Below are 22,000 nucleotides of genomic sequence, written 5' to 3' on the forward strand. Positions count from 1 at the left end.
TGCATGTGTGTGTTTGTGGGTGTGTATAATATACCCCACAACAGAGTATTACAATTTTTTATTTTAAAAGCTTTGGGGAAGATATTTATAGAGTTTTGTATTTACCCACATAGTCACCATTTCCAGATTTGTTTTTCCTTTCTGTAGAACTAAGTTACCATCTATGGTCATTTCTCTTCAGCCAGAAGAGCTTCCTCTAGTATGTCTTGCAGTTTAGGTCTGCTGATGACACGGTCTCTCAGTTTTTGTTTATCTGAAAATGTCCTTATTTCACCTTTGTTTTTGAAGAAGAGTTTCACAGAATATAAAATTCAGTGTAGACAGTTCTATTTTCCTTTCAGGAGTCATTTCATTGTCTTCTACCCTCTAAGGTTTCTGATGAGAAGCCAGTGTACTGTGTATCTTTGGTCCCCTTTTTTCTCAGGCTCCTTTTAATAGATTCTTTTAAAATAAATTCTTTGTATTCTTTTCCATTCAACTACGATGTGCCTAAATACGTTTTCTTTATATTCAGCCTGCTTGGAGTTTGTGAGGTTTTAAATCTGTTTTTCACCAAATTGGGGGGTGGTGGTGGCGGTTAATCAAATTACAACATTCTTGTCTAATAATTCCAACATCTGTTTTATTTTCTGAGTCCTTTTTTTAATGTGAAGGAGGTTTATTTTTGTGTCACATAAGTCGAAGGAATAGGCATTCCAGGATTGGCGTGGCAGCTATTTTCTGAGTCTGTTCTTAGTGATTATTTTCTCTCTTGGTTAAATGTCACATTTTCCTGCTTCTTCGCATGTCTAGTAATTTTTTATTATATTCTAGTCATGTTGGATGCCACTTTAGAATCTGGATGTTATTTCCCTTTTAAAGAGTTTGTGGTTTTGTTTCGGCAGGCAGTTACCTCACTGGTGGGTCAGCTTGACCCTGTTGGGGCTTTATGTTAAGCTTCCTTAGGGAGAGTCTAAAGAGGCCTTGCTCTAGAATAGAGCTCTAATCCTAAAGCACTGCATTTCTGGAGTCTCAAGTGAAGTCCTGGGTTATCTGTGAAGTCTTTTCATTATTTCTGATAGAACACAAACATCTTCCAGCACTATATGACCTTCACAAGCTCCATTCAGCTTAGAGCCCCCGGTAACTGTTCTCTGCCAGGCCTTGCAGAATCTTGCCCTAAATATGCACAGCTTAATCCTCAGTCAGAGATTCAAAAGGGCTCAGCAACCTCAGCAGTCCCAAACCCCCGTTTCTGTCTTTTCTGCCCAGCAGGAACGATGCTCTAATTGAGGTCCACTTTCCTATGCCATGATTTGGAAAGTGCCTCTAGGTAGAAAGCCAGGTAGTTGTGAAGCTCACCTTGAATATTTCCCTTCTCTTAGGGATCACATCCAGTTACCCAAAATAATTATTTCTTATATCCCGTTCTGTAGCTGTTTGTAGCAAAAGGGAAAGTCCAATCTCATTCCTCTGTCTTGGCTAGGATCAGAAACTTGAGCTATTTCTTGTTAGTTTACAGAAAATTCTGACACGTTTGCTCCTTGTACCATAGTAGATTTGAGGTGAAAGGTATAGATAACTATGTTGATAGGGTGACAGTAGGAAAGAGATAAAACAACTCTACAAGGCAGTCATAAAAACTAAACTGTAGAAGCAAACAGACATAACATTTTAGTAACACCTAAGAGAAACTCTGGATTGTCACTGTGTTATGATTTGCATGACGACGGACTCTCATTAAATCTTTAATCTACTTAGGAAGGAAAGGTATAGGTAATACACTTTAGAAATTTTAGAGTTTTGACATTTAAAAGCAGAATCATGAGATTTACAATATGGCAGTGTTTCCTAAAGGGGTAAGCGTGAGTCACCTAGAACATTTACTTTTGCAAAGTGGTAACCACGTTCTTTGAAGATGTAAGATAAATGGAAAGTTGCTGTAAAAAGGCTGAATGATGAGTAAATGGGACATCTGTACTTGCCATACCACCAGGTCGGTGACTGTATCATGTAAAAGGAGGGAGAGAAAGCCTGTGCATTCCTTTCTGTGTGTACATTTTCTAATTCACTCAGTATGATAAAGGTTTTTAGTTAATATTAAATGCCAACAACAAAACACTCCAGCTCATTTCTTTTTTTAAATTTATTTTATAGAAGTACAGTTGATTTACAATGTTGTATTAATTTCTGCTGGACAGCAAAGTGATTCTGTTATATATATTAATATATATATTCTTTTTCATATTCTTTTCCATTATGGTTTATTACAGGATATTGTAGTTCCCTGTGCTATACAGTAGGACCTTGCTGTTCATCCATCCCATATAGAATAGCTTGCATCTGTTTATCCCAAACTCCCAATCTATCCCTCTGCCACCCCCTTCCCTCTTGGCAGCCACAAGTCTGTTCTCTATGTCTGTGAGTCTCTTCCTGTTTCATAGATATAATCATTTGTGTCATATTTTAGATTCCACATATAAGTGATATCATATGGTATTTGTCTTTCTCTTTCTGACTGACTTCGCTTAGTATGACAATCTCTAGGTCCATCCATGTTGCTGCAGATGGCATTATTTCATTCCTTTTTATGGCTGAGTAATATTCCATTGTATATATGTACCACATCTTCTTTATCCATTCATCTGTCGACAGACATTTAGATTGTTTCCATGCGTTGGATATTGTAAATAGTGCTGCTATGGACATAGGGGTGCAGGTATCTTTTCGAATTAGAGTTTTGTCCAGATATAGGCCCAGGAGTGGGATCCACTCCAGTTCATTTCTAAGGATTATCCAGGAAATGCTTTACTTGCTTGAACCCCAGATTTCTTATGTGTTGAATTATAATGCCCTCTACCATTAGTGTTCCTTCTTCTGCCCACCTGACTTCTGCTCTGATGCAGCTTCCTCCACAGCCATCAGTCAGCATCTATGAAGCACACATTGCATCCATCAGCGTCCCTCCTGAGAAGGTGACCTGACCCCATCCTCCTTTCTCAGGGAGAGGATGAGGCACCACACTTCCTTCATGGGTTAACTTTGTGTTCCTTTCAAGCGAGGGTTATACCCATTAGACAGAATGGGTTTGTTACACACGTACAGGCATACCTCATTTTAATGTGCTCTGCTTTACTGTGCATTCACAGGTATCGCATTGTTCTGTTTTTTTTTCTTTAATTGAACCCTGCATCACAAGTCTATTCATGCCATTTTTCTTTTTGTCACCTTTTGGTAACTCTCACAGTATTTCAAACTCTTTCATTCTTGTTATACTTTTACGGTGACCTATGATCAGTGATCTTTGATACTATTGTGAAACATTATGACTTGCTGAAGGCTCAGATGATGGTTAGCATTTTTTAGCGATAAAGTATTTTTAAATTAAGGTATGAACATTCTTTTTTTAGACATGGTGCTGCACACTTAATAGACTAAAGTACAGTGTAAGCATAACTTGTATATGCACTGGGAAACCAAAAACTTTGTGTGACTGACTTTATTGCAATATTGGCTTTATTGCAGTGGTCTGGAACCAAACCCACAGTATCTCCACGGTCTGACTGTAACAGAAAATTCTTCATAACAGTGCAATTTTTCTCCATGTGTTCTTTTCATTCCCATTAATGATAATAAGACCAGTCCTCCCATATTATTAAACATGGTTTATATCCATTTTTCTTTATTTTGTAGGAAAACCTGGGTCTTTTCTCAGCAGACCCAACCTCCAGTATTTGGAAGACTTATGTTAACTACATTGATGATATGTTGGTGGATGGATTCTTTCTTGCCATTGAGTGCTCCCTCAAGTATCTCCTGGAAAATACTGGTATTTACTGGCTTATGGATGTGGTTTATTACTGGGAAGGTAACATTAATAGCATCTGTTGAGTTACAGTGAAGTGCAATTGAGTGCTCTGTGACTTTTCGCAAAGTGTAGTGAACATTTTGTGAATTATAACAAAGGCATTGCATTTCTAAATTGTCCAACGACAAAAGACGTCTCTCTCTTCAAAACTCAGATGATAAATCAGGCTTTAAGATAGTGAAGCCCATAGCAAAAGCAAAAATATAAAAGCCAATTCAGTCCAAATGAAGCTCCAGTGAGGAGGAGTGAGTAAGCTGGAGCAGCTCCACCTGGACTTGACTCATAGCAGTGGGAGGGGACATTCCCTGCCTTCAAGCTGAATGTACTGTATCTCTGTGGCCTTTTGAGAACACAGGGAGGTTGTAGTAGCCAGCTTACATGGAAGAATCAAGTTTTTCTATGTAAAAAAAGTCAGACAAGAAGCTGGGGGAGAGGTAGCTTTTAGAAGGAAAGGGAATGTCAAGGAGGCAATGGGCATTCTTTGAAGCTGTTAAAAGATAGCCAAGGGCTTTGAATTTATGGTCCATACACAGAGTCAAAGATTGTATAGTAAAGGCTAACCTTGGTTTGTAAGGGATGGGATGGAAAGGGCAGAAGAGTTCAGGAATCAAGTTGAGTTACACCTTTCGCATTCTGGTAGATTCTGAGGAGCTCAGCGAGGGTGAAGGATGAGGTGAGGATGAAGGTGAGATAAGAACTTAGTCCATTGAGCCCAACCCAAGGAAAGAAATCAGATACAGAGTTAAAATAGGTGGGCTGAGACCCATGTCCAGATATCCAGCCCATGCAAGAGGTTGACAGCGCAGAGAGGAGCAAGGCCAGCGCTGGGTGTAGCTCAGATGGGCAACACCCACCCTCACCCCCACCCCGTGGTCCTGGTAGGTGGAGTGACTGAGGTCAGAGGCAAGGTCTTTGCTTTCATGGTGCAGGGTGCTCCAAATTAAGGAGATACAGAAGCAGGAAATGGGCTCTGACATAGTCAACAAGGCAGGGAGGTCACCTTCTAGAACCTGGGGCATCGAACACAGGCACCAAGACTGGAAAACTGGTTCCTAGGGACCAGCGCCAACGGTGCTCATCTTAGTGAACTGACCAAACCTCCTCTGATACTGGAGGTTGGGGGTCCCGTCACTTAGCCCTCCTCTAGATTTAGGAAGATACCCCAGCCACACTTGAGTGCAGGCACTGCATAAGGGACTCACCCTAGGCCAGTGTCTATCCAGCCCTCCTGATCTGGGCTGTCCGATGTGTCACTTGTCCTCCTCTCATGAGGAGAAGAGCGTGGGAGCAAGAGGATGGGGACAGGGGATGGTAGCCAAAGTCACCTTCCCTCCATGGAAACGGGGGGAAAGGGAACACATTTCCTTCACAAAATAGAATGGGCAGGAGCTGGACCTAGTGGCTGCCTGAGCAGAGGAGCTGTAGATAACATTAAAAGGCGCTGGTTACCAAGGCAAGGTGAAGGAGCCTGAAGAGAGTGGCCTCTAAGAGGAAAATCACCGTGACCCTTTGCCATAGCCCAGGTGGACAACTTTATTCCCCTGGTCCACCTTACCATTTCCACTTCTCGTGTTTGGTCAAACCAATACTATTCCCATGGCTTGGGCTGGCCTCCCAGCCATCTCTCAGAATCCACACCCTGCCTGGGTTAAATGCTACCCACTCTATCCGGAAGCACTCTTCCTCTTCTCAATTCTTAAAGCGATTTGCTTGTACCAGGGGCGTGGAACCACCAGGACCCTCCGACTTGTACAGTAATTATGTTGCCATTGCATCTAACATAGGGATTCGGTTCGTATGTCGGCACATAGGGCAAAATCTCATATAGTAACATGTTCTTGAAAGTCTTTTAAATCCTTTAAACTATATGCAACCCAACCTATTAAATTATAAATACCTAATGCCTGTAGGAATACAGAATATATCATGAGTACATATACAAAGCATAATTTTACTGATTTTTAAAAAAATTACTCTATAATAATAGTATAGGGCTTCCCTGATGGTGCAGTGGTTGAGAGTCCGCCTGCCGATGCAGGGGACGCGGGTTCGTGCCCCGGTCCAGGAGGATCCCACATGCCGCGGAGCGGCTGTGCCCGTGAGCCATGGCCGCTGAGCCTGCATGTCCGGAGCCTGCGCTCTGCAACGGAAGAGGCCACAGCAGTGAGAGGCCCGCGTACCACAAAAATAATAATAGTAATAATAATAGTATAATTACTGTGATATTGGTAAACTTGCACTTCCTTAAGTCAAATGTGCACTGGATGGGACACTCCTGAGTCCAGTAATGCAGATTTATCATCCTTACAGTTTTGAAGGCAAAGCCTTAGTCTTACATATCTTTGAGAGTCCCACAGTTTTTTAGTTAGGGAGAATGGCTAAGCAGTGGTAAGAAGGACGCCATCAATAATGTGGCTTAAAGGACATGGAAGTCTGTCCCCCAGGTTCTAGTCCAAAGCGAGCACTCCAGGTTAGTTGCAAGTTCCTTCCGTCCTGTGGTTCCACCGCTTTCTAGGGCCTGGTCTTCATTTCCATGGTTGAGCCGGGTCACTGTTGCATGCTGGCCCCAGCCTGTGGGAGGGCAAAGAGAGCACAGAGGAGACCCTCTGCTGCCTCGTGGACCGCAGCCCAGAAGTGGCACCTCTTCCCACATACCACTGGTGAGGGAATCACATTGCCCTACCTAACTGCAAGCCTGCCCACTTATACCTCTATTTCCAGGGAAGAAAGGATAATGGATTTCCATGAGTAGTCTCCACTGCCCGTGATGTCCAGCACGCAGCAGTCTCCTAAATACTTTTACAATCAAAAAAATGTATGAAAATAAGTGGTTATTAATAAGAGTCTAAGCATTTATCTTGTACTTGGGACATCTTGTTCCATATTATATTTTGATTTAAATTTAGCAAGACAAGTTAGTCTAGCAAGTAATCAGGGTTTGTTAATCATTTATACTGTTTTTAAAAATCTTATCACTGCAGGACTACAGAATTAAAATAAGTTCTGTTTTTACAGAAAAGGAGCAGAAGGGATAGGATTGTGACTTTTTTTTTCACGCCTACACGACGTTGGACAAGCACACCCTTGTTCCCCTAGTGGCTGCCAATGGGGAATGGCCTGGTTTGTGCACAGGAAGAAATCAGCTGCTTCCGAGAAACTGGCTTTGCAAAATCAACCTCTTCTCAGTCAGAGGCTGTACTGCCTCCCAGGAGATGTTTGGGAATGCGGAAGGGGACTGGCTTGGGTTGATCAGTCACTAGGACGTGCTCTCTGAGGACAAAGGAGAGTAAATGTCCTGCAATGCCCAGGATAGCCCTGCACAAGAATTAGCCTGTTCCAAATGTCAGTGGTTCCCCTGTCAATAAACACTGCAGGACTGCCACCCTCACCTTTTCTGGGGTGTTAACAAATTTTACATTTCCATTTTCTTATACCCAAACAGCTTATCTAAAGGAAAGAAATGCTCTGAGTGCTTTTAAAACAGTATTGCATTTTGCCTACGTTATCCATTCTCTGTTTTCTTTGTTTTTCAGAATGTAAGGCAGGACTCACCCCGATATTTGAAGCACAACTGAGCTTAACCATCCCAGAATTGGTTTTCTGTCCGTCTCTGGAGCCTGGAGTGAAGGGTGGCTTCTACGACATTGTTGAGGGTCTCATCACCAGCATTTTTAGGATATCGTCCTTGGTTCCACGGCTTTCCCCTCAAAACGGCTCTCCCCATTATCAGGTACTGGATCTGCAAGCATCCTGCCCTCCCATCAGATCTGGAGCCCCCTGTGAAGTGCTGGTGTCACCTGCCTGGTTTTGTCTTGCTCCCCTAGGTTGACTTGGAGGCCATGCCTGATCTGGCAGGCATGCGGGGCGAGCTGATGGGGCGGGTGCAGGGCATGATGACCCTCTGCCGCGGCTATCGGAGCACCCTCAGCCAGTATTCCTACCTCTACGTGGAGGACCGGAAGGAGGCTCTGGGTCAGTTTCTGCTATATGGGCACATGCTCACAGCAGAGGAGATGGAAGCCCATGCTGAGGACGGCATTCCAGAGAACCCGCCCCTGCTCCATCAGTTCAAAGCGCAGATTGACTGCTACGAAAAGCTCCATGAAGACGTGAGCAGGCTGGAGCCCATCCAGGTGTTTGACAGCTGGATGAAGATTGATGCGCGGCCCTTTAAAACGTCTCTGCTGAATATAATTAAGAAGTGGAGCCTCACGTTCAAACAGCACCTTGTGGACTACGTCACTCACAGGTAACACGGTCCTCCTAGCTTCCCGGGCTGTCAGGAACACCATGTATTTAATCTTCTTCACATTTTTCTCCATAGGTTCTTGGTTAAATTAAAAATTAAAACAGCGGGTTGGAGGTTCCAGGCTTTTGGACACCAGCAGTAACGTTAGTCCTGCCCTCTCATTTGTTCATCAGACCTGGCCTCTTTCTGTTTCGTTTTCCATTTGGTGCCCAGTGTGCGGAAGGCACTCAGTAAGTGGTAAATAATGTTAGAGACAATAATAGCAGATCTAACATCCCTTCACAGCTCTGACTGTGAAATCTCTTTAAGCCTGAGAAGCAGAGGGGGTCTAATGGGCCTCTTAGATTTTATTTCTCCCACTTACTCCTTGTCTCAGATTATCCAGCTGTGAAGCACGGAAGCCCCTAAATCTACACACCCCTGATGCCTGCCAGTGCCACTCTAGCTGTGTGACAGATTGGATATGAAACTCTGTCTGTTCCACCATAGACCTAGACCACCCAGCCCAGCACCAGGCTCTCTAAGCCAGAGCACCAACCTCTAGATAAATAATCAAGTTGGTTAATAGTCTCTCTGTTACTTCACCTTAGCCTTGTCCTCACAGGTCTGCCACAGGCAGAATCTCAGCTCCCAGCCCCTCCCCACAGAATCCTATGGAGTGCCATGGTCCCTCTGTTCAGTGATGGGCCTTTGGTGTATTAGCTGATGCTGCAGGGGAGCCCTCTCCAGAGTTTAGTGCTGGTCTTGCTTGCTGCTCAGTGATGTGGAAGGGAGACAGCCAAGTCGAGAATGCATCTATCTACAAACAAATTCTGAGAGACTTTGCAAGGGTGATGGTTCTCCACTCTAGAAAAGCCTCAGAAAATCATTTTGGGATGTTTCAAACAGGGCTTTCCAAGTGTTGTTTAAGAAGCAGCAGCCAGTTTCCCACACTTGAGAGTCAAGGAAGGGAAGCAATGGTGGCAGTTGGGGAGGTGGCAGTGTTGCCCCTGAATGGAGTACAGTTGAGGGGACAGCTCTGTGCTCTGTGGTCCCTCTCCATTAGCAGGTCTGGTGACCCAAGGACATGGGGACATGTTTCAGATGCAGATTTTATTATTATTTAGGTATGGCAAGGCCACAAGATCGGGAGATGACTGCTATTGAAAAGATAGTCTGTTAGATCCCAAGAGGAGGGGGGCACAGCACACCATGCAGGGCCAAATGGGGGGCACCAGTGTTAATCAGGAAGCAGAGGGAGTGAGGGGAAACATGGGCAAGAGCTTTTATTACGGCTTCCATGGAGAAGAATGGGCAAGACATTCTTCTCCAGGTTTAGGAGCAGGTTTAGGATTGTCTAGTTTTTTAAATAATTTTAACAGGCTCTGGGATGTAGGGGCTGTCTTTTGTTGTCTGGTACCTGGCTGTGGGATTATAGGGCAGGTGAACTGTGGCCTGGAGAATGAGAGCCAGATGGAGGAGGTGGTTGGGGATATGGACTTTGGATTGATTGGCTTGCATTTGAAAGGCACAGTCAAAAGCAGGTTGTTTACTATCTCTAGGAACTGGCTAACCCTGGGAGGGTCAGTCCCTCCAGGGCCTACAAGGCCCCAAATGTCAGAGCATCCAAAACACAGGGTTGATACAGGGCATAGTTACAGCAGCTTCCATGTGTCCCTACCAGGTGAGACTTCACAGGATGTAACAGTTGTTTTAACAGGAAAACACATGTTAGAGCACTGAGAAGGCCTGAGTCCTCCTTGAACCCATTTCCTTGTCTCTGAAAGAAGACAGTTTGACTGGATTCCTGTAAGGTGCCTTCCAGTTTTAATAGTTGGTGATCCATAAACTGACTACTTTGCTACACTTTGGGAGAATGTCTCATTGTGTTCTCAAAGATTAGATAAAAGAAAAGAAATAATAAGAACAATAAAAAACATTTATTATTGAGTGTCTACTTTGTACCTTGTAATTCTGTGATTTCCACCTTCTCTTAGTAGGTGTCAGGATTAATCCCACCTTGCCTTACATAAGTACTTTATTTACTGACAGAAATCCAATCCTTCATTATCATCTGTCTTATTCAGCTTGGACTGTTAAGATATTGTGTTTTGTAATAAGACATATATATTGGATTGACCAAAAAGTTCATTCGGGTTTTTCCATAAGATGCATGGGAAAACCCGAATGAACTTTTTGGCCAACCCAATATTTGGTCTTCATCCCTGTTTCTGGCAAAAGCTCCTATAACTCTTGTATTTCCTAAGTGGTGAGAGCCGTAAAGTTATCTTTTGTTCTGTTAATGGTAACTTTTGGACCTCACCTGTGGATGGGAGGTGGTTGTCAAAACAACCAACCATGTGATTAGAGGTTGAAACTTTTAGTCTTATTCCCCAGAACTCCAGGGAGGAGAGAGGGGCTGAGGATTGAATCAGTCTCCAATGGCTGATGGTATAATCAATCATACCTGTGTAATAAAGTCTCCATAAAACCCAATAAGATAGGGTTTCAAGAGCTCCCAGTTTGTGAATGTGTGGAGATTCGGAGGAGTGGTGCATTCAGAGAGGGTACAGAAGCTCCACATCCTTTCCCATACCTTGTCCTGTGCATCTCTTCCATCTGGCTGCTCCTGAGTTATATCCTTTTATAATAAACCAGTAATCTAATGAGTAAACAGGTTCTCTGAGTTCTGTGAGCCACTCCAGCAAACTAATCAAATGCAAGGAGGAGGTCATTGGAACCTCTGTCCTATAGCTGGTCAGTCAGAGGCAAGGTGACAACCTGGACTAGTGTTTGGGTCTGAAGGGGGTGAGGCAGTCTTGTAGGACTGAGCCCTTAACCTATGGAATCTCCAGGTAAATAGTGTCAGAATTGAGTCAAGTTGTAGGACAGGCAGTTGGTGTTGGAGAATTGCTTGGTGGTGTGGGGTGCCCCCCTACCCACCCATAGGCATTGGAATTGGTATTAGGATCCTTGTAGCTGCCATAACAAAATACCACTGACTGAGTGACCTGAACAACACAAATTTATTTCTCACAATTCAAGAGGCTAAGAGGTCTAAGATCAAGATGCCAGTCAATTTGATTCCTGGTGAGAGCTCTCATCCTAGCTTGCAGACAGCCATCTTCTCACTGTGTCCTCACATGGCCTTTACTCAGTTCTTGTGCACAGATAGAAAAAGAGAGATCTCCCTCTTCCTTTTCTTATAAGGCCACTAATCCCTCATGGGGGCCCCACCCTGATGACCTCATCTAACCATAATTATCTCCCCAAAGGCCTCAGCTCCAAATACCATCACAAATGGGGAGTTGGGGCTTCAACATACGAATTTGTGGGAGACACAGACATTTAGTCCATAGCATCATCTTAATTCTCATCCCCATTCAGCTGCTTATGCCCTGATCTTACTCAGTCCCACCCTTGCCCTTGCAAAGCCCTCCCCTGTGCTCTTCCCCTGGACCTCAGGATCTTGCATCAGCAAAGTCCACTGTCACTTCGTCTTCTCTCATCCTTTTTTTGCTCTAACTGAAGCCCAGCTCTCTCCCAAGGATACTGCTTTCCTGCAGCCCTCCCAAGTAGGGCTGATTTTTCTCCTATATCCTTCTTACCACTGGGCCTAGAGGTAGATGAGATATTCTTGCTCTTCATTGCAGCTTCCAAACCATTCCACCTGGTCCTCCCTCAAAATCTCTGGCTCCACTGGAGTGAATTCTATCAGACAGTAAAACCTGCCACTTGTCCCACAGTCACCTGCCAAGCCCTTAGCCATTCCTCCCCTTCGTTGCAGGTCATGTCATCTGGCTCAGTCTCCCTTTCCCATCCTTCTGCTGATAATCATCCTCAGTGACTCAGCGTCCACATGGAGCCTTCATTATACCTGCCTCTCATTTTCTTGACCTCTCCCTCCATTGCCATTTCCTTCCGCCGTACCTCTGCTATCTAATTCTGTGTTGTGCCCTCAGTGGCATGGAAGGAAAGATGAGCAAGTACTTGCTTCCCCTTCAAAATCTCAGGTTAAAGCATTCCATTCTCTGACCACCACTTGGTATCTTTCCAGCTCACTTACTTGGCAACGGTGCCATGCAAAGTTCTTCAGACTCATCAGGATTTCCAATCCATTGGTCGCAATGCTTTATCGGGATAGCTCAGTGTTTATCACCCTTGCTCCCCATTCCCGTTCCCACCTCATAAAACCCTGACTGTTTAAACTCAGTGCCCCACGCCTGCACCTGAGCAATTCATCCTTGATGAAGGAAAAACAAACCAGTCTTCTGACCAATCTCATATTAAATTTATGAACATAAATTCTTTTATGAACATTTTCATAGATTCTTCCCAACTCCCATAGACTCTTCTTTTCCTCTCTCCTTAAACCTCAAATATCCTCTCTGCCCTTATAGCCTTGCCTCTCATTTCACTGAAAAATTAGAACCAATCACAAGAGATCTAACTCACCTTTCACCAACAAATCTACCAACCTACCTGCATTTGAAGCCATACATTCAACTACCTCTCCTGTTACAGTGAATAAGCTGATTTTCTAAGTCCAGCCTCTTTCTTCTCATCTACTCGAGAACTTACTTCCTTAAATATTCCCTATCAACAACACCATCTATTTTCATACATTTTCCACAGCATGCAAATATATTGTCACATCTGGCATCTTAAAAAAAAAGAAAGGAACACGGTCCCAGGAGTCCTTCCAGCTACAGCATCATTTCTGTGTGCCCTCCTTCATAGCAAAATTCCTCAAAAGATGTGTCTATACTTGATCCCTTTACTACTTCATCTTCCATTCTGTCTCTACAAGAAATTTTATTATATAATGTAGCATAGGGGCTTCCCTGGTGGCGCAGTGGTTAAGAATCCACCTGCCAACACAGGGGACATGGGTTCGAGCCCTGGTCCTGGAAAATCCCTCGTGCCGAGGAACAACTAAGCCCGTGCGCCACAACTACTGAGCCTGCGCTCTAGAGCTCACGAGCCACAACTACTGAAGCCTGCGTGCCTAGAGCCAGTGCTCCACAGCAAGAGAAGCCACCATAATGAGAGACCCGCACACTGCAACAAAGAGTAGCCCTGCTCACCACAACTAGAGAAAACCCGCCCACAGCAATGAAGACCCAATGCAGTCAACAATAAATAAAATAAAATAAATTAAGAAAAAAGAAAAATTTTAAATGTAGCATACGTATGATTTAGAGAAAAATATTAAAACGAATATGTCATTTACTTTATCCAGCGAAGAAACAGAACATTAGCTACATTTTAAAATTCCCTTATGTACTCTTCCCTGATTAAATCCCTCTTCCTCCCTACCAGATGTCACCCCTGCCCTAAATGTGAAATAATCCTTCCCATACTTTTCTTCATGGCTTAGTGTATACATACATATATATATATATATATATATATATATATATATATATATATATATACACACACACACACACAGATATACATATATTGAGATTTCCATTTTAAAGCTATAAAAATGAAACAGTGTTGCATACTATATATCCCTCTGTCCTGTTTCTTTTATTCAGCATTATATTTGAGACCCATCCACGCTGAGAATATAGCAGTAGTTCATTCATTTCCACTGCTGTAGGGTATCCCACCATCTGAATATGCCACAATCTATCTATCCATTCTGTGGTTAATATGGTTGTTTCAGATGGTTTCACTAATATCAGCAAGGTTGCTATGCATTCTCTTATACAGCTATCACGGTATCCATGAGCAAACATGGCTCTAGGGTATATAGCTAGGAGTGGAATTGCTGGGTCAGTGCAGGTAATGACAACTCTTGCCAAGGTGGATCGGCCATTTGTGAAGATTCCAGTAGCCCCACGTCCCCAACAGCTCTTGCTGCTGACAAACTATTTACTGCTGGCCATTCTGCTGGGAGCTTAGTGGTATCTCGCTGTGATAGACATTTTACATTACTCTCACTATGAATAAAGTGGCTCATCTTTTTGTGTTTTTGGATGAGTCATTATGCTTCCTATTCTGTGCTGCTTCATAGCTCTTGCCCATTTTTTGTTGGACTTTATCTTCTCCCTTTTTATACTTAGAAGTGATTTATATATTGTATATCTAATCCTTTGCTGAGGTACATATTACAGATTTAGTCTCCCGTTTTGTGGCCCGTCTTCCCACTCCATTTATGGTATATTTTGATGACAAGTTCATTTTTATGTAGCCAAATGTGTCCATCTTTCCCTTGTGTTGTCTTCTTTTCTCTTTTTAAATAAATCCTTTCTTGTCCTGAGATCCTGGTGATACTCTCCTACAAGTTTTATCTTTTGCATTAAATAGCTCTTTGTCGGTCACTGCATTAATATGATACAGTCCTAATTACTATAGCTCTGTAATAAATCTTGATATCTGGCAGAGCGAGTCCCTACCTTGTTCACTTTCATTAAGAATGTCTCAGTCATTCTCGGCCCTTCCTTACTATTTTACATACATTTTAAAATCAGTTTGTAGAAGAAAAAATCCATTGGGATTTTGATTATACTTGCAGTGACTATAGATCAATTTGAGGAGAATTGTCATCTTTGTAGTAATAGGTATTCCTAAGAACATGTTATCTCTCCATTTATCTTCCTTAATATCCTTCAATGAAATTTTGTAATCGTTTCCTTTAAAATGATTTTCACGTCTTTCTTAAGATTTATTCCTTAATATTTTATTTTTTGTTTCCTAGTGTAAATGATATTTTAAAATCATATTTTCCACGGAAATGAATTGACATTTGTATGTTGATTTTGTATCAAGCAACTCTACTAAATAAGTTGTTAATTCATCTGTGTACTCTCTGGGGTTTGCTATGTGCATAGTCATCATCTACAAATTTATGATAATTTTATTCCTTCCTCCTCAGTCTTTTTTTTTAAATGCGTTTTATCGCTATTTCTTATCTGACCACACTGACTAGGACTGTCAGTATAACATCGAATAAAGTGGTGATGGTAAGTATCCTTGTCTTGTCCCCGATCTTAAAGGAGATACTTTCAACATTTCATTACTTAGTATAATACTCTGTGAGTTTTTTATGGCATCTCTTTATCTGATTAAAGAAGTTCTCTTCTAGTCCTAATTTGTTAAGAGGATTTAGCGAAAATGGATATAACATTTTATCAATCGCTTTTTCTAACTCCATTAAGATAATTCTGTTTTTTTCCCCTCAATATGTTAAAGGTGTGACTATATTATTTGGTTTCTAATACTGAACCAACCTAGCATTATTGAGTTAAGCCCAACATGAAATATTGTCTTTTTCAATATATTCATTGCTTGATTTTGTTTGCAGATATTTTAGTTAGCACTGATGTGTCTGTTTTTGATGAAACTGGCTTTCAGTTTTTCCTTTCTGTAACATCTTTGTCTGATCTTGCTCTGTGGTTTTCTAGCTTCATAAAATGGGTTAGGAAGTAACCTTGTTTTTTCTCTGTAAGAGTTGGTGTAAGATTGAAATTCTCTAATCCTTGAAAGTTTAAATCTCCTATTGAAACATCTGGCTTGGTATTTTGCTTGTGGCAAGATTTTTACCTGTAATTTCTCTAATGTTTACAGGAATATTAAGGTTTTCTATTCCTTAGTAAGTCATATTTTTCTAGGGATGTATCCATTTCATGTAAATCTTCAACTTATTGTCATGAAATTTATATTATACTCTTACCTGTTTAATCTCTACAGAATCTATGGATATGTTCCTTTTTAGATTTCTATTCATTTCTGTTGTGCTTTCTGGCTTCTTTACTTAATTAATCTTCCAAGAGATTTACAAAGAACAGTCTTATGAACCCATTAATCCTCTTTATTATAATTTGATTTCTATTTTGATAATTTATTCTTTTATGTTTATTATTTCCTTCTATTTTCTTTGGGTTTATTTTCTGTCCTTTGGCTAAGTTAAGATGTGTGCTTTGCTATTCACCTTGAGCCCTCTGTCTTTTTTAATGTAACACTTAAATTTATAAGTTCCCTTCTAAGTACAATTTTACCTACATCTCACGAGTCTTAGTAATAATTAAGCTCTAAATATTTTTAACATTCATTATGATGTACTTATATATTTTTTTAATCTTAAAACATGGGTTCTTCTAGTTGCATTTCTGTCATTAATTTCTAACAATTGTATTGTGGTCAGAGAATGTAACATATGTAATAACAAGCTTCTGAAATTTGTTGAATTTGGTCAGTTTTTATAAATGTTCTGTGCATATTTGAAAAGAATGTGTACTCTATAAATGTTGGGTATAATGTTCTGTGCATGCCTATTTGATCAAACTTGTTTTCTTCAAATCCACTATAACCTCGCTGCCTTTTTTTTTTGTCTGCTTAATTTATCAATTACTGAGATAACTGTGTTAAAAATCTTCCACTTTGATGGATTCCACAATTTCTCCTTGTAATTCTGTCACTTTTTGTTTCATATTTTTTAAGGTTATGCTATGTGAGCATATAGCATTTGACTTTTTATATATTCCTGGAAAATTGAATCTTTTAGCCACACGTTAGAAATCTTTTATCACTAGCTATATTTCTTGTGTTAAAGTATGTTTTGTTGTATATTAGTATAACAAAACCAATTTCCTTTGTATGACATTTGCCTGGTGTCTCTTATTTTATCCTCTGGCTTTCAATATTTCTGTGCCTTTATATTAGAAGAGATCTTTATAATTGATATAGAACTGAATGTTTTATCTACCTTAATATCTTTCTTTTAACTGGAGCATTTTGTTCATTAATGTCTGTTGTGCTATATTTGAATTCATTTGTACCATTTTATTGTGTCCTCTCTATTTGTTCTTTTCTTTGTTTTCTTTCTTGCCTGCTTTGGGTTGCATTTTTTAAAATATTTTCTTTTATTTTTCCTTTTTCTTATTCCATTTTTTCCCTTCTGCTAATTTGGATGTTGTGCTATCTAAGTCTTCTTTTCTAATAGTTAACCATAGCTATTTTAAAAAACATTCTTAAAAGGAGTAAACTAATCAGTACTGTTACTCTTTTCACAGCCAATACAAGGATTTTAGTTTGATCTCAACCGTTCATACATCAAATTATATTCTATAATTCCAAGTAATTTTATTTGTTCTCTGCTATTTATCTAAACTCCACAAATCATACTTTATTTTTATACACTCACTGTTTATTTAAATTTATCTGCATATTTACCAATATCTTTGCTCATTCCATCTTCCTACATTACAGACATGCTATCTGAATTGTAGTCAGTAGAAGGTCCGTTAATAAGGTTCTTTTGGTAAAACTCTCATTCTTTTTCTCTCCAAATGCATGTATTTTGCCCTTGTTCTTGAAAAAATTGATATGTGGAAGAGAGAATTCTAGGATAACATATTTTCTGTAAGCCTATTGAAAATATTATTCCATTGTGTCCTGGCTTCTTTTTTTCTTTTTTTTTTTTGCGGTACGTGGGCCTCTCACTGCTGTGGCCTCTCCCGCTGCGGAGCACAGGCTCCGGACGCGCAGGCTCAGCGGCCATGGCTCACGGGCCCAGCCGCACTGCGGCATGTGGGATCTTCCCGGACCGGGGCACGAACCCGCGTCCCCTGCACCGGCAGGCGGACTCTCAACCACTGCGCCACCAGGGAAGCCCCCTCCTGGCTTCATTTTTGGTGTTGCATCGTCAGCCATCAACTTAGGGTTTTTTTAATTAATAGAAATCCGTCTTTTCCCTGCAGCTAATTTTAAGATTATTTTTCACTTTTGGTAATCTGCAGTTTCATACTGAAGTACTTATGTGAGGGTTTCTTTATATTAATTTCACCTTGAACTTGTTAGGCTTCCTTGATCTTACATTTGGTGTCTTTCATTAATTCAAGAAAATTCTCAGCCAAGATAACCTCATAGATTGCTTCCTGCCCATTCTCTCTATCACCTCCTTCTGGACCTCTTATTACACTTGTTACACTAACACACTTTTAAATATCACCCATGTATTTGAATAATTTTCAGTTTTCAGTTGTTTGTCTTTCTTTACTGCAGTTGAATAATTTCTCCACTTTTATCAAAGAGCAGCCTAATTCTCTCTTTTAGTGTTGTCTAAATCTCTTGTTTAATCCATTCATTGAGCTTTAAATTTTAATTATACCTTCTATTTTTAGATCTTCTATTTGGTTATTTTACAGTTTTGCTTACTCATTTTTATACCCTCCCATTCTTTGCTCAAATTCCTTCTTTTTTATTTATTCATTTTTCAAGTTTTAGAATACATTTACTCGAGGATAATCTCAAGATAACTTTTGATTTGTCAGCCTAAAAATGGTTTGTTTCTTCTTGCCATAGATCAAAGTTAACATAAAGGCCTATGGAAAATTATTAGCTTCTTTCTACTGGAATTGCCCGCTAACATAGCACAGTATGATCATTTTTGCATTGCTAGAACACATATTAAAAGTTTCTTTTCGGGCTTCCCTGGTGGCACAGTGGTTGAGAGTCCGCCTGCCAATTCAGGGGACACGGGTTCGTGCCCCTGTCCGGGAAGATCCCACATGCCACGGAGCGGCTGGGCCCATGAGCCATGGCCGCTGAGCCTGCGCGTCCAGAGCCTGTACTCCGCAACAGGAGAGACCACAACAGTGAGAGGCCTGCGTACTGCAAAAAAAAAAAAATTTCTTTTCACAAAATAATGCCATCACAGGCCATAATTTTCATATTATCCACTTCAATTAGTTTTGTCACTTCTTGAATCCATCATTCGATACAAAGGTCCACACGCTATCACAGATTCTGGGCATATTTGGAAAGCCGCTGAAATCACCTCTATTCCTGATTATGAGACAATGCTGAATTTATGCTTGAACGTAAAGGCAGTTGGGGCCAGGATAAGGCATGGTGACCTGTTGAGAATGTAAGAGTTTATCTAGGCTTCTGAAGGGTGATTCCTAAAGAAAGCATTTCTGTACGAGCAGATATATCATACTTAAAAGGATGAAGTTGTTTTTCTTAGTAAATCTTGAATAGATGCCTGGGAAACTGCAGGGAAAGCGTTTGCTCCTGGTATGTGGGTCAGAAATAGTAAAGCAAAGCACCTAAACAAGAGCTCTTTTGTCTTTTGACATATTAAATATTGCTATTTTATGTGCTGCACCTGAATTCCAGTGTCTAAAACATTCACAGGTTTAATTTAGCTGTTTCTGCTGGCTCCCACTCACGGTGACTTCTTTCCTTATGTATTTTGTGACTTTTGATTATAAAATCATGTTCCTTGAAGAGTAATCCTTTGAGGATTGGATTCTTGTTGCATTCCTCCAGAAAGGATTTTCATTTGTTTCTGCCGGTCATCAAGGGACTCTTCCAACCCCAGACCACTTATACCTCAACTTACAGTAGTCCATCTAGTGTCTTGGTTAATTCGGGCGAGTTTCCATGCTGCCCCATACCATGCAGCCTGTTTATTTCTTGTTCACCCTTAACGGCGTTGCAACTTCACACGCAACTTCCTATTAGCTTCCTCACCTTGAGTGGGCCCTAGGCTTAATCACCTGTTCCCCAGTTCTCATAAAGAATCAAAGTAGAAGCTCAAGATCTCCGGGGTTCAATAGAAACTATCCTGTGAAAGCCAGCTTTGAACCTTGCTTACCTCCCACGGTCCTTGTTTTCACTACATTTTCAGCTTCTGGAGATGCCTTAATTTCATGCCACCTTAGTGATGCATTTTTAAATGATTTTGAAATATGTGCTTAAGTATTTCTGTTGTCTTAGCAGAAGGGTCTTTCATATTATCGTGTACACCATACAGCTAGAAACAGAAATCCACGCTCTCCAACTTATCCTCCAGTCAGGCCTTTATTAGACTGCTCAACTGAAACCAGTCTTGCCAAGAGCACCGATGATTTTCATGTGGCCACATCCAATGGTGATGATCAGTCATCGTCTTACTTGTACCTCTCTGCAGTATTTGGTACAGCTGATCACTCCCTCCTTCCCAAACGGTTTCTTCAGAAGACCTCACTTTCTTGATTTCCTTCTTCGAGGTCTCCTTGACTGGGCTCATCTCCTCCAGGACTCAAAATATTAGAACTCCTGAAACTTCAATCCTGGAATTTCATTTCTAGCCACAGCCATATTCCAGGTGATATTTAATCTAATACTCTGAATAATCTGTGTGCTGATAACTACCAAATTTATATTTTTAGCCCTGTCTCTTAAGAACTCTAGACTTAAGTTCAACTGCCTAATAAGTATGTCCGTTAGATGTTTGGGAGGCATGTCAAACCTAACACATTTCTTTATTTTGACCGGGCCAGGTGGCTTTCAGGATCTTAGTTCCCTGACCAGGGATCGAACCTGGGCCCCGGCGGTGAACATGCCAAGTCCTAACCACTGGACCACCAGGTGGTCCAGTAGCCTAATGGCATTAGACATTAGGCATTTCAGTAGCCTAATGGCAGTAGACCTTAGGTTTAGGGAATTCCCTAAACCTAACATGTGTAAAACTTATCTCCTTCCCTCTTCTCCCTCCAAAAAACCCCCAGTCTTCCCCAATTCTTCCCCATCTCTTTAAATGGCATCATCATTCACCCCATTGCCAGGAGTCCTTATTGATTTCTTCATTCCCTCACACCCCTCCCCCAACCCATTAGTGGGTTGTATTAGCTCTGCATGCAAAGCTGCCTTGAATCTGACCACTCCTCATGTCCACCATCCGGGTCAAAGCCAGTATCTTCTGTCACCCAGACAACCACAATAGTCCCTAAATGCCCCCCTGGCTTCTGTTCTGTCTCCCCACCCATGTCACCATCACCATCATCATCACCACCTCCAGCTGAAATCTGTTCTCCTCCATCTATAGTTCTTTTTGAAAATCAGTCAAATTATGCCCCTCTCCTACTCAGAATTCTCACACTTAGAATAAAATCTGAGCTGCTTACCATGGCCAATAAGGCCTCCCAGTGTCTGGCCCTTTCTCTGACCTCTTCTCCCTCGGTGCTCACTAATGTTCTCCTTATGCTTCTGCTACCCTGACTTTCCCCTTTTCCTCAAGAGAATCAAACTGAATCCAGCTTCAGTGCCTTTACTCATGCTGCCCCCTCTCCCTGGAAAGCTCTTTTCCTGTTTCTTTCTTGGCTGACTCCTTCATATTGTTTACATTTCTGCTCAACCATCACCTCCATAGAAAGGCCTTTACTGACCACTCCATATAAAATAGTTCTGACCTTAGTCTCTATGCTCTTATTTCATGGCACTCATCACCATGTGAAACTGTACCATTTATCTCATTGATCTGTGTCACATTTATTTTTCCCACTAGAATGTAAGTTTCATAAGGACAGAGACTTTATCTTATTTATTATACTATTCTCAGAACCTGGAAGCAGGCTAGGCCTCATAATAGTTGCCCAATAAACATTTTTGAATTCAAGAATGAATCTCATTTAACTCTCACAATAACCAGTGAGAAAGAAATGATTTTTCCAATCTTGTAGATGAGGAAACTGAGGCTCAGAGATGTTAAGTGACTTGGCCATGGTTACACATCTAGTAAGTGTCAAAATTAAACCCAAGTGTGTATGACCTTTGAGGCCATAGTATTTATTTTCAGTTTTTTAAAAAATAATTTGAGATTCACAACATAATTTGTAATATATTTACTTTGAAATAACTTCAGACTTACAAAAAAAGTTGTAAAAATAGTACAAAGAATTCTCTTTTACCTTTACTCACCTTTCCCAAATAACATCTTAGATAACCAACCATGGTACAGTTATCAACACAAGGAAGTTAGTATTGATGTGGAAGTAGTAACTTACATAGTACAGACTTATTCACATTTCACCAGTTGTCCCAGTAATGCACCCTCCATCATGGAGGGCTAAGTCTTTGTCCTTTGCGACGTTGACACTTCTGAAGAGGGTCGTATCTTACCATCAGGATATGGAGAGTTTTCCATG

The 22,000-nt window shown here is 41.1% G+C and overlaps 1 protein-coding gene across 1 annotated transcript in view; it reads left to right on the plus strand.

Moving 5' to 3' along the window:
* The window catches only part of DNAH9 (dynein axonemal heavy chain 9), a 300,462-nt gene that overhangs the window by 48,883 nt on the left and 229,579 nt on the right, over window positions 1–22,000 (plus strand). The window contains 3 exon segments of the mRNA XM_065896659.1: window positions 3,673–3,808; window positions 7,381–7,577; window positions 7,672–8,096. Coding sequence (XP_065752731.1) covers window positions 3,673–3,808; window positions 7,381–7,577; window positions 7,672–8,096 — 758 coding nt within the window.

This window comes from Phocoena phocoena, chromosome 19 (assembly GCF_963924675.1).
Source record: "Phocoena phocoena chromosome 19, mPhoPho1.1, whole genome shotgun sequence".
NCBI lineage: Eukaryota > Metazoa > Chordata > Mammalia > Artiodactyla > Phocoenidae > Phocoena > Phocoena phocoena.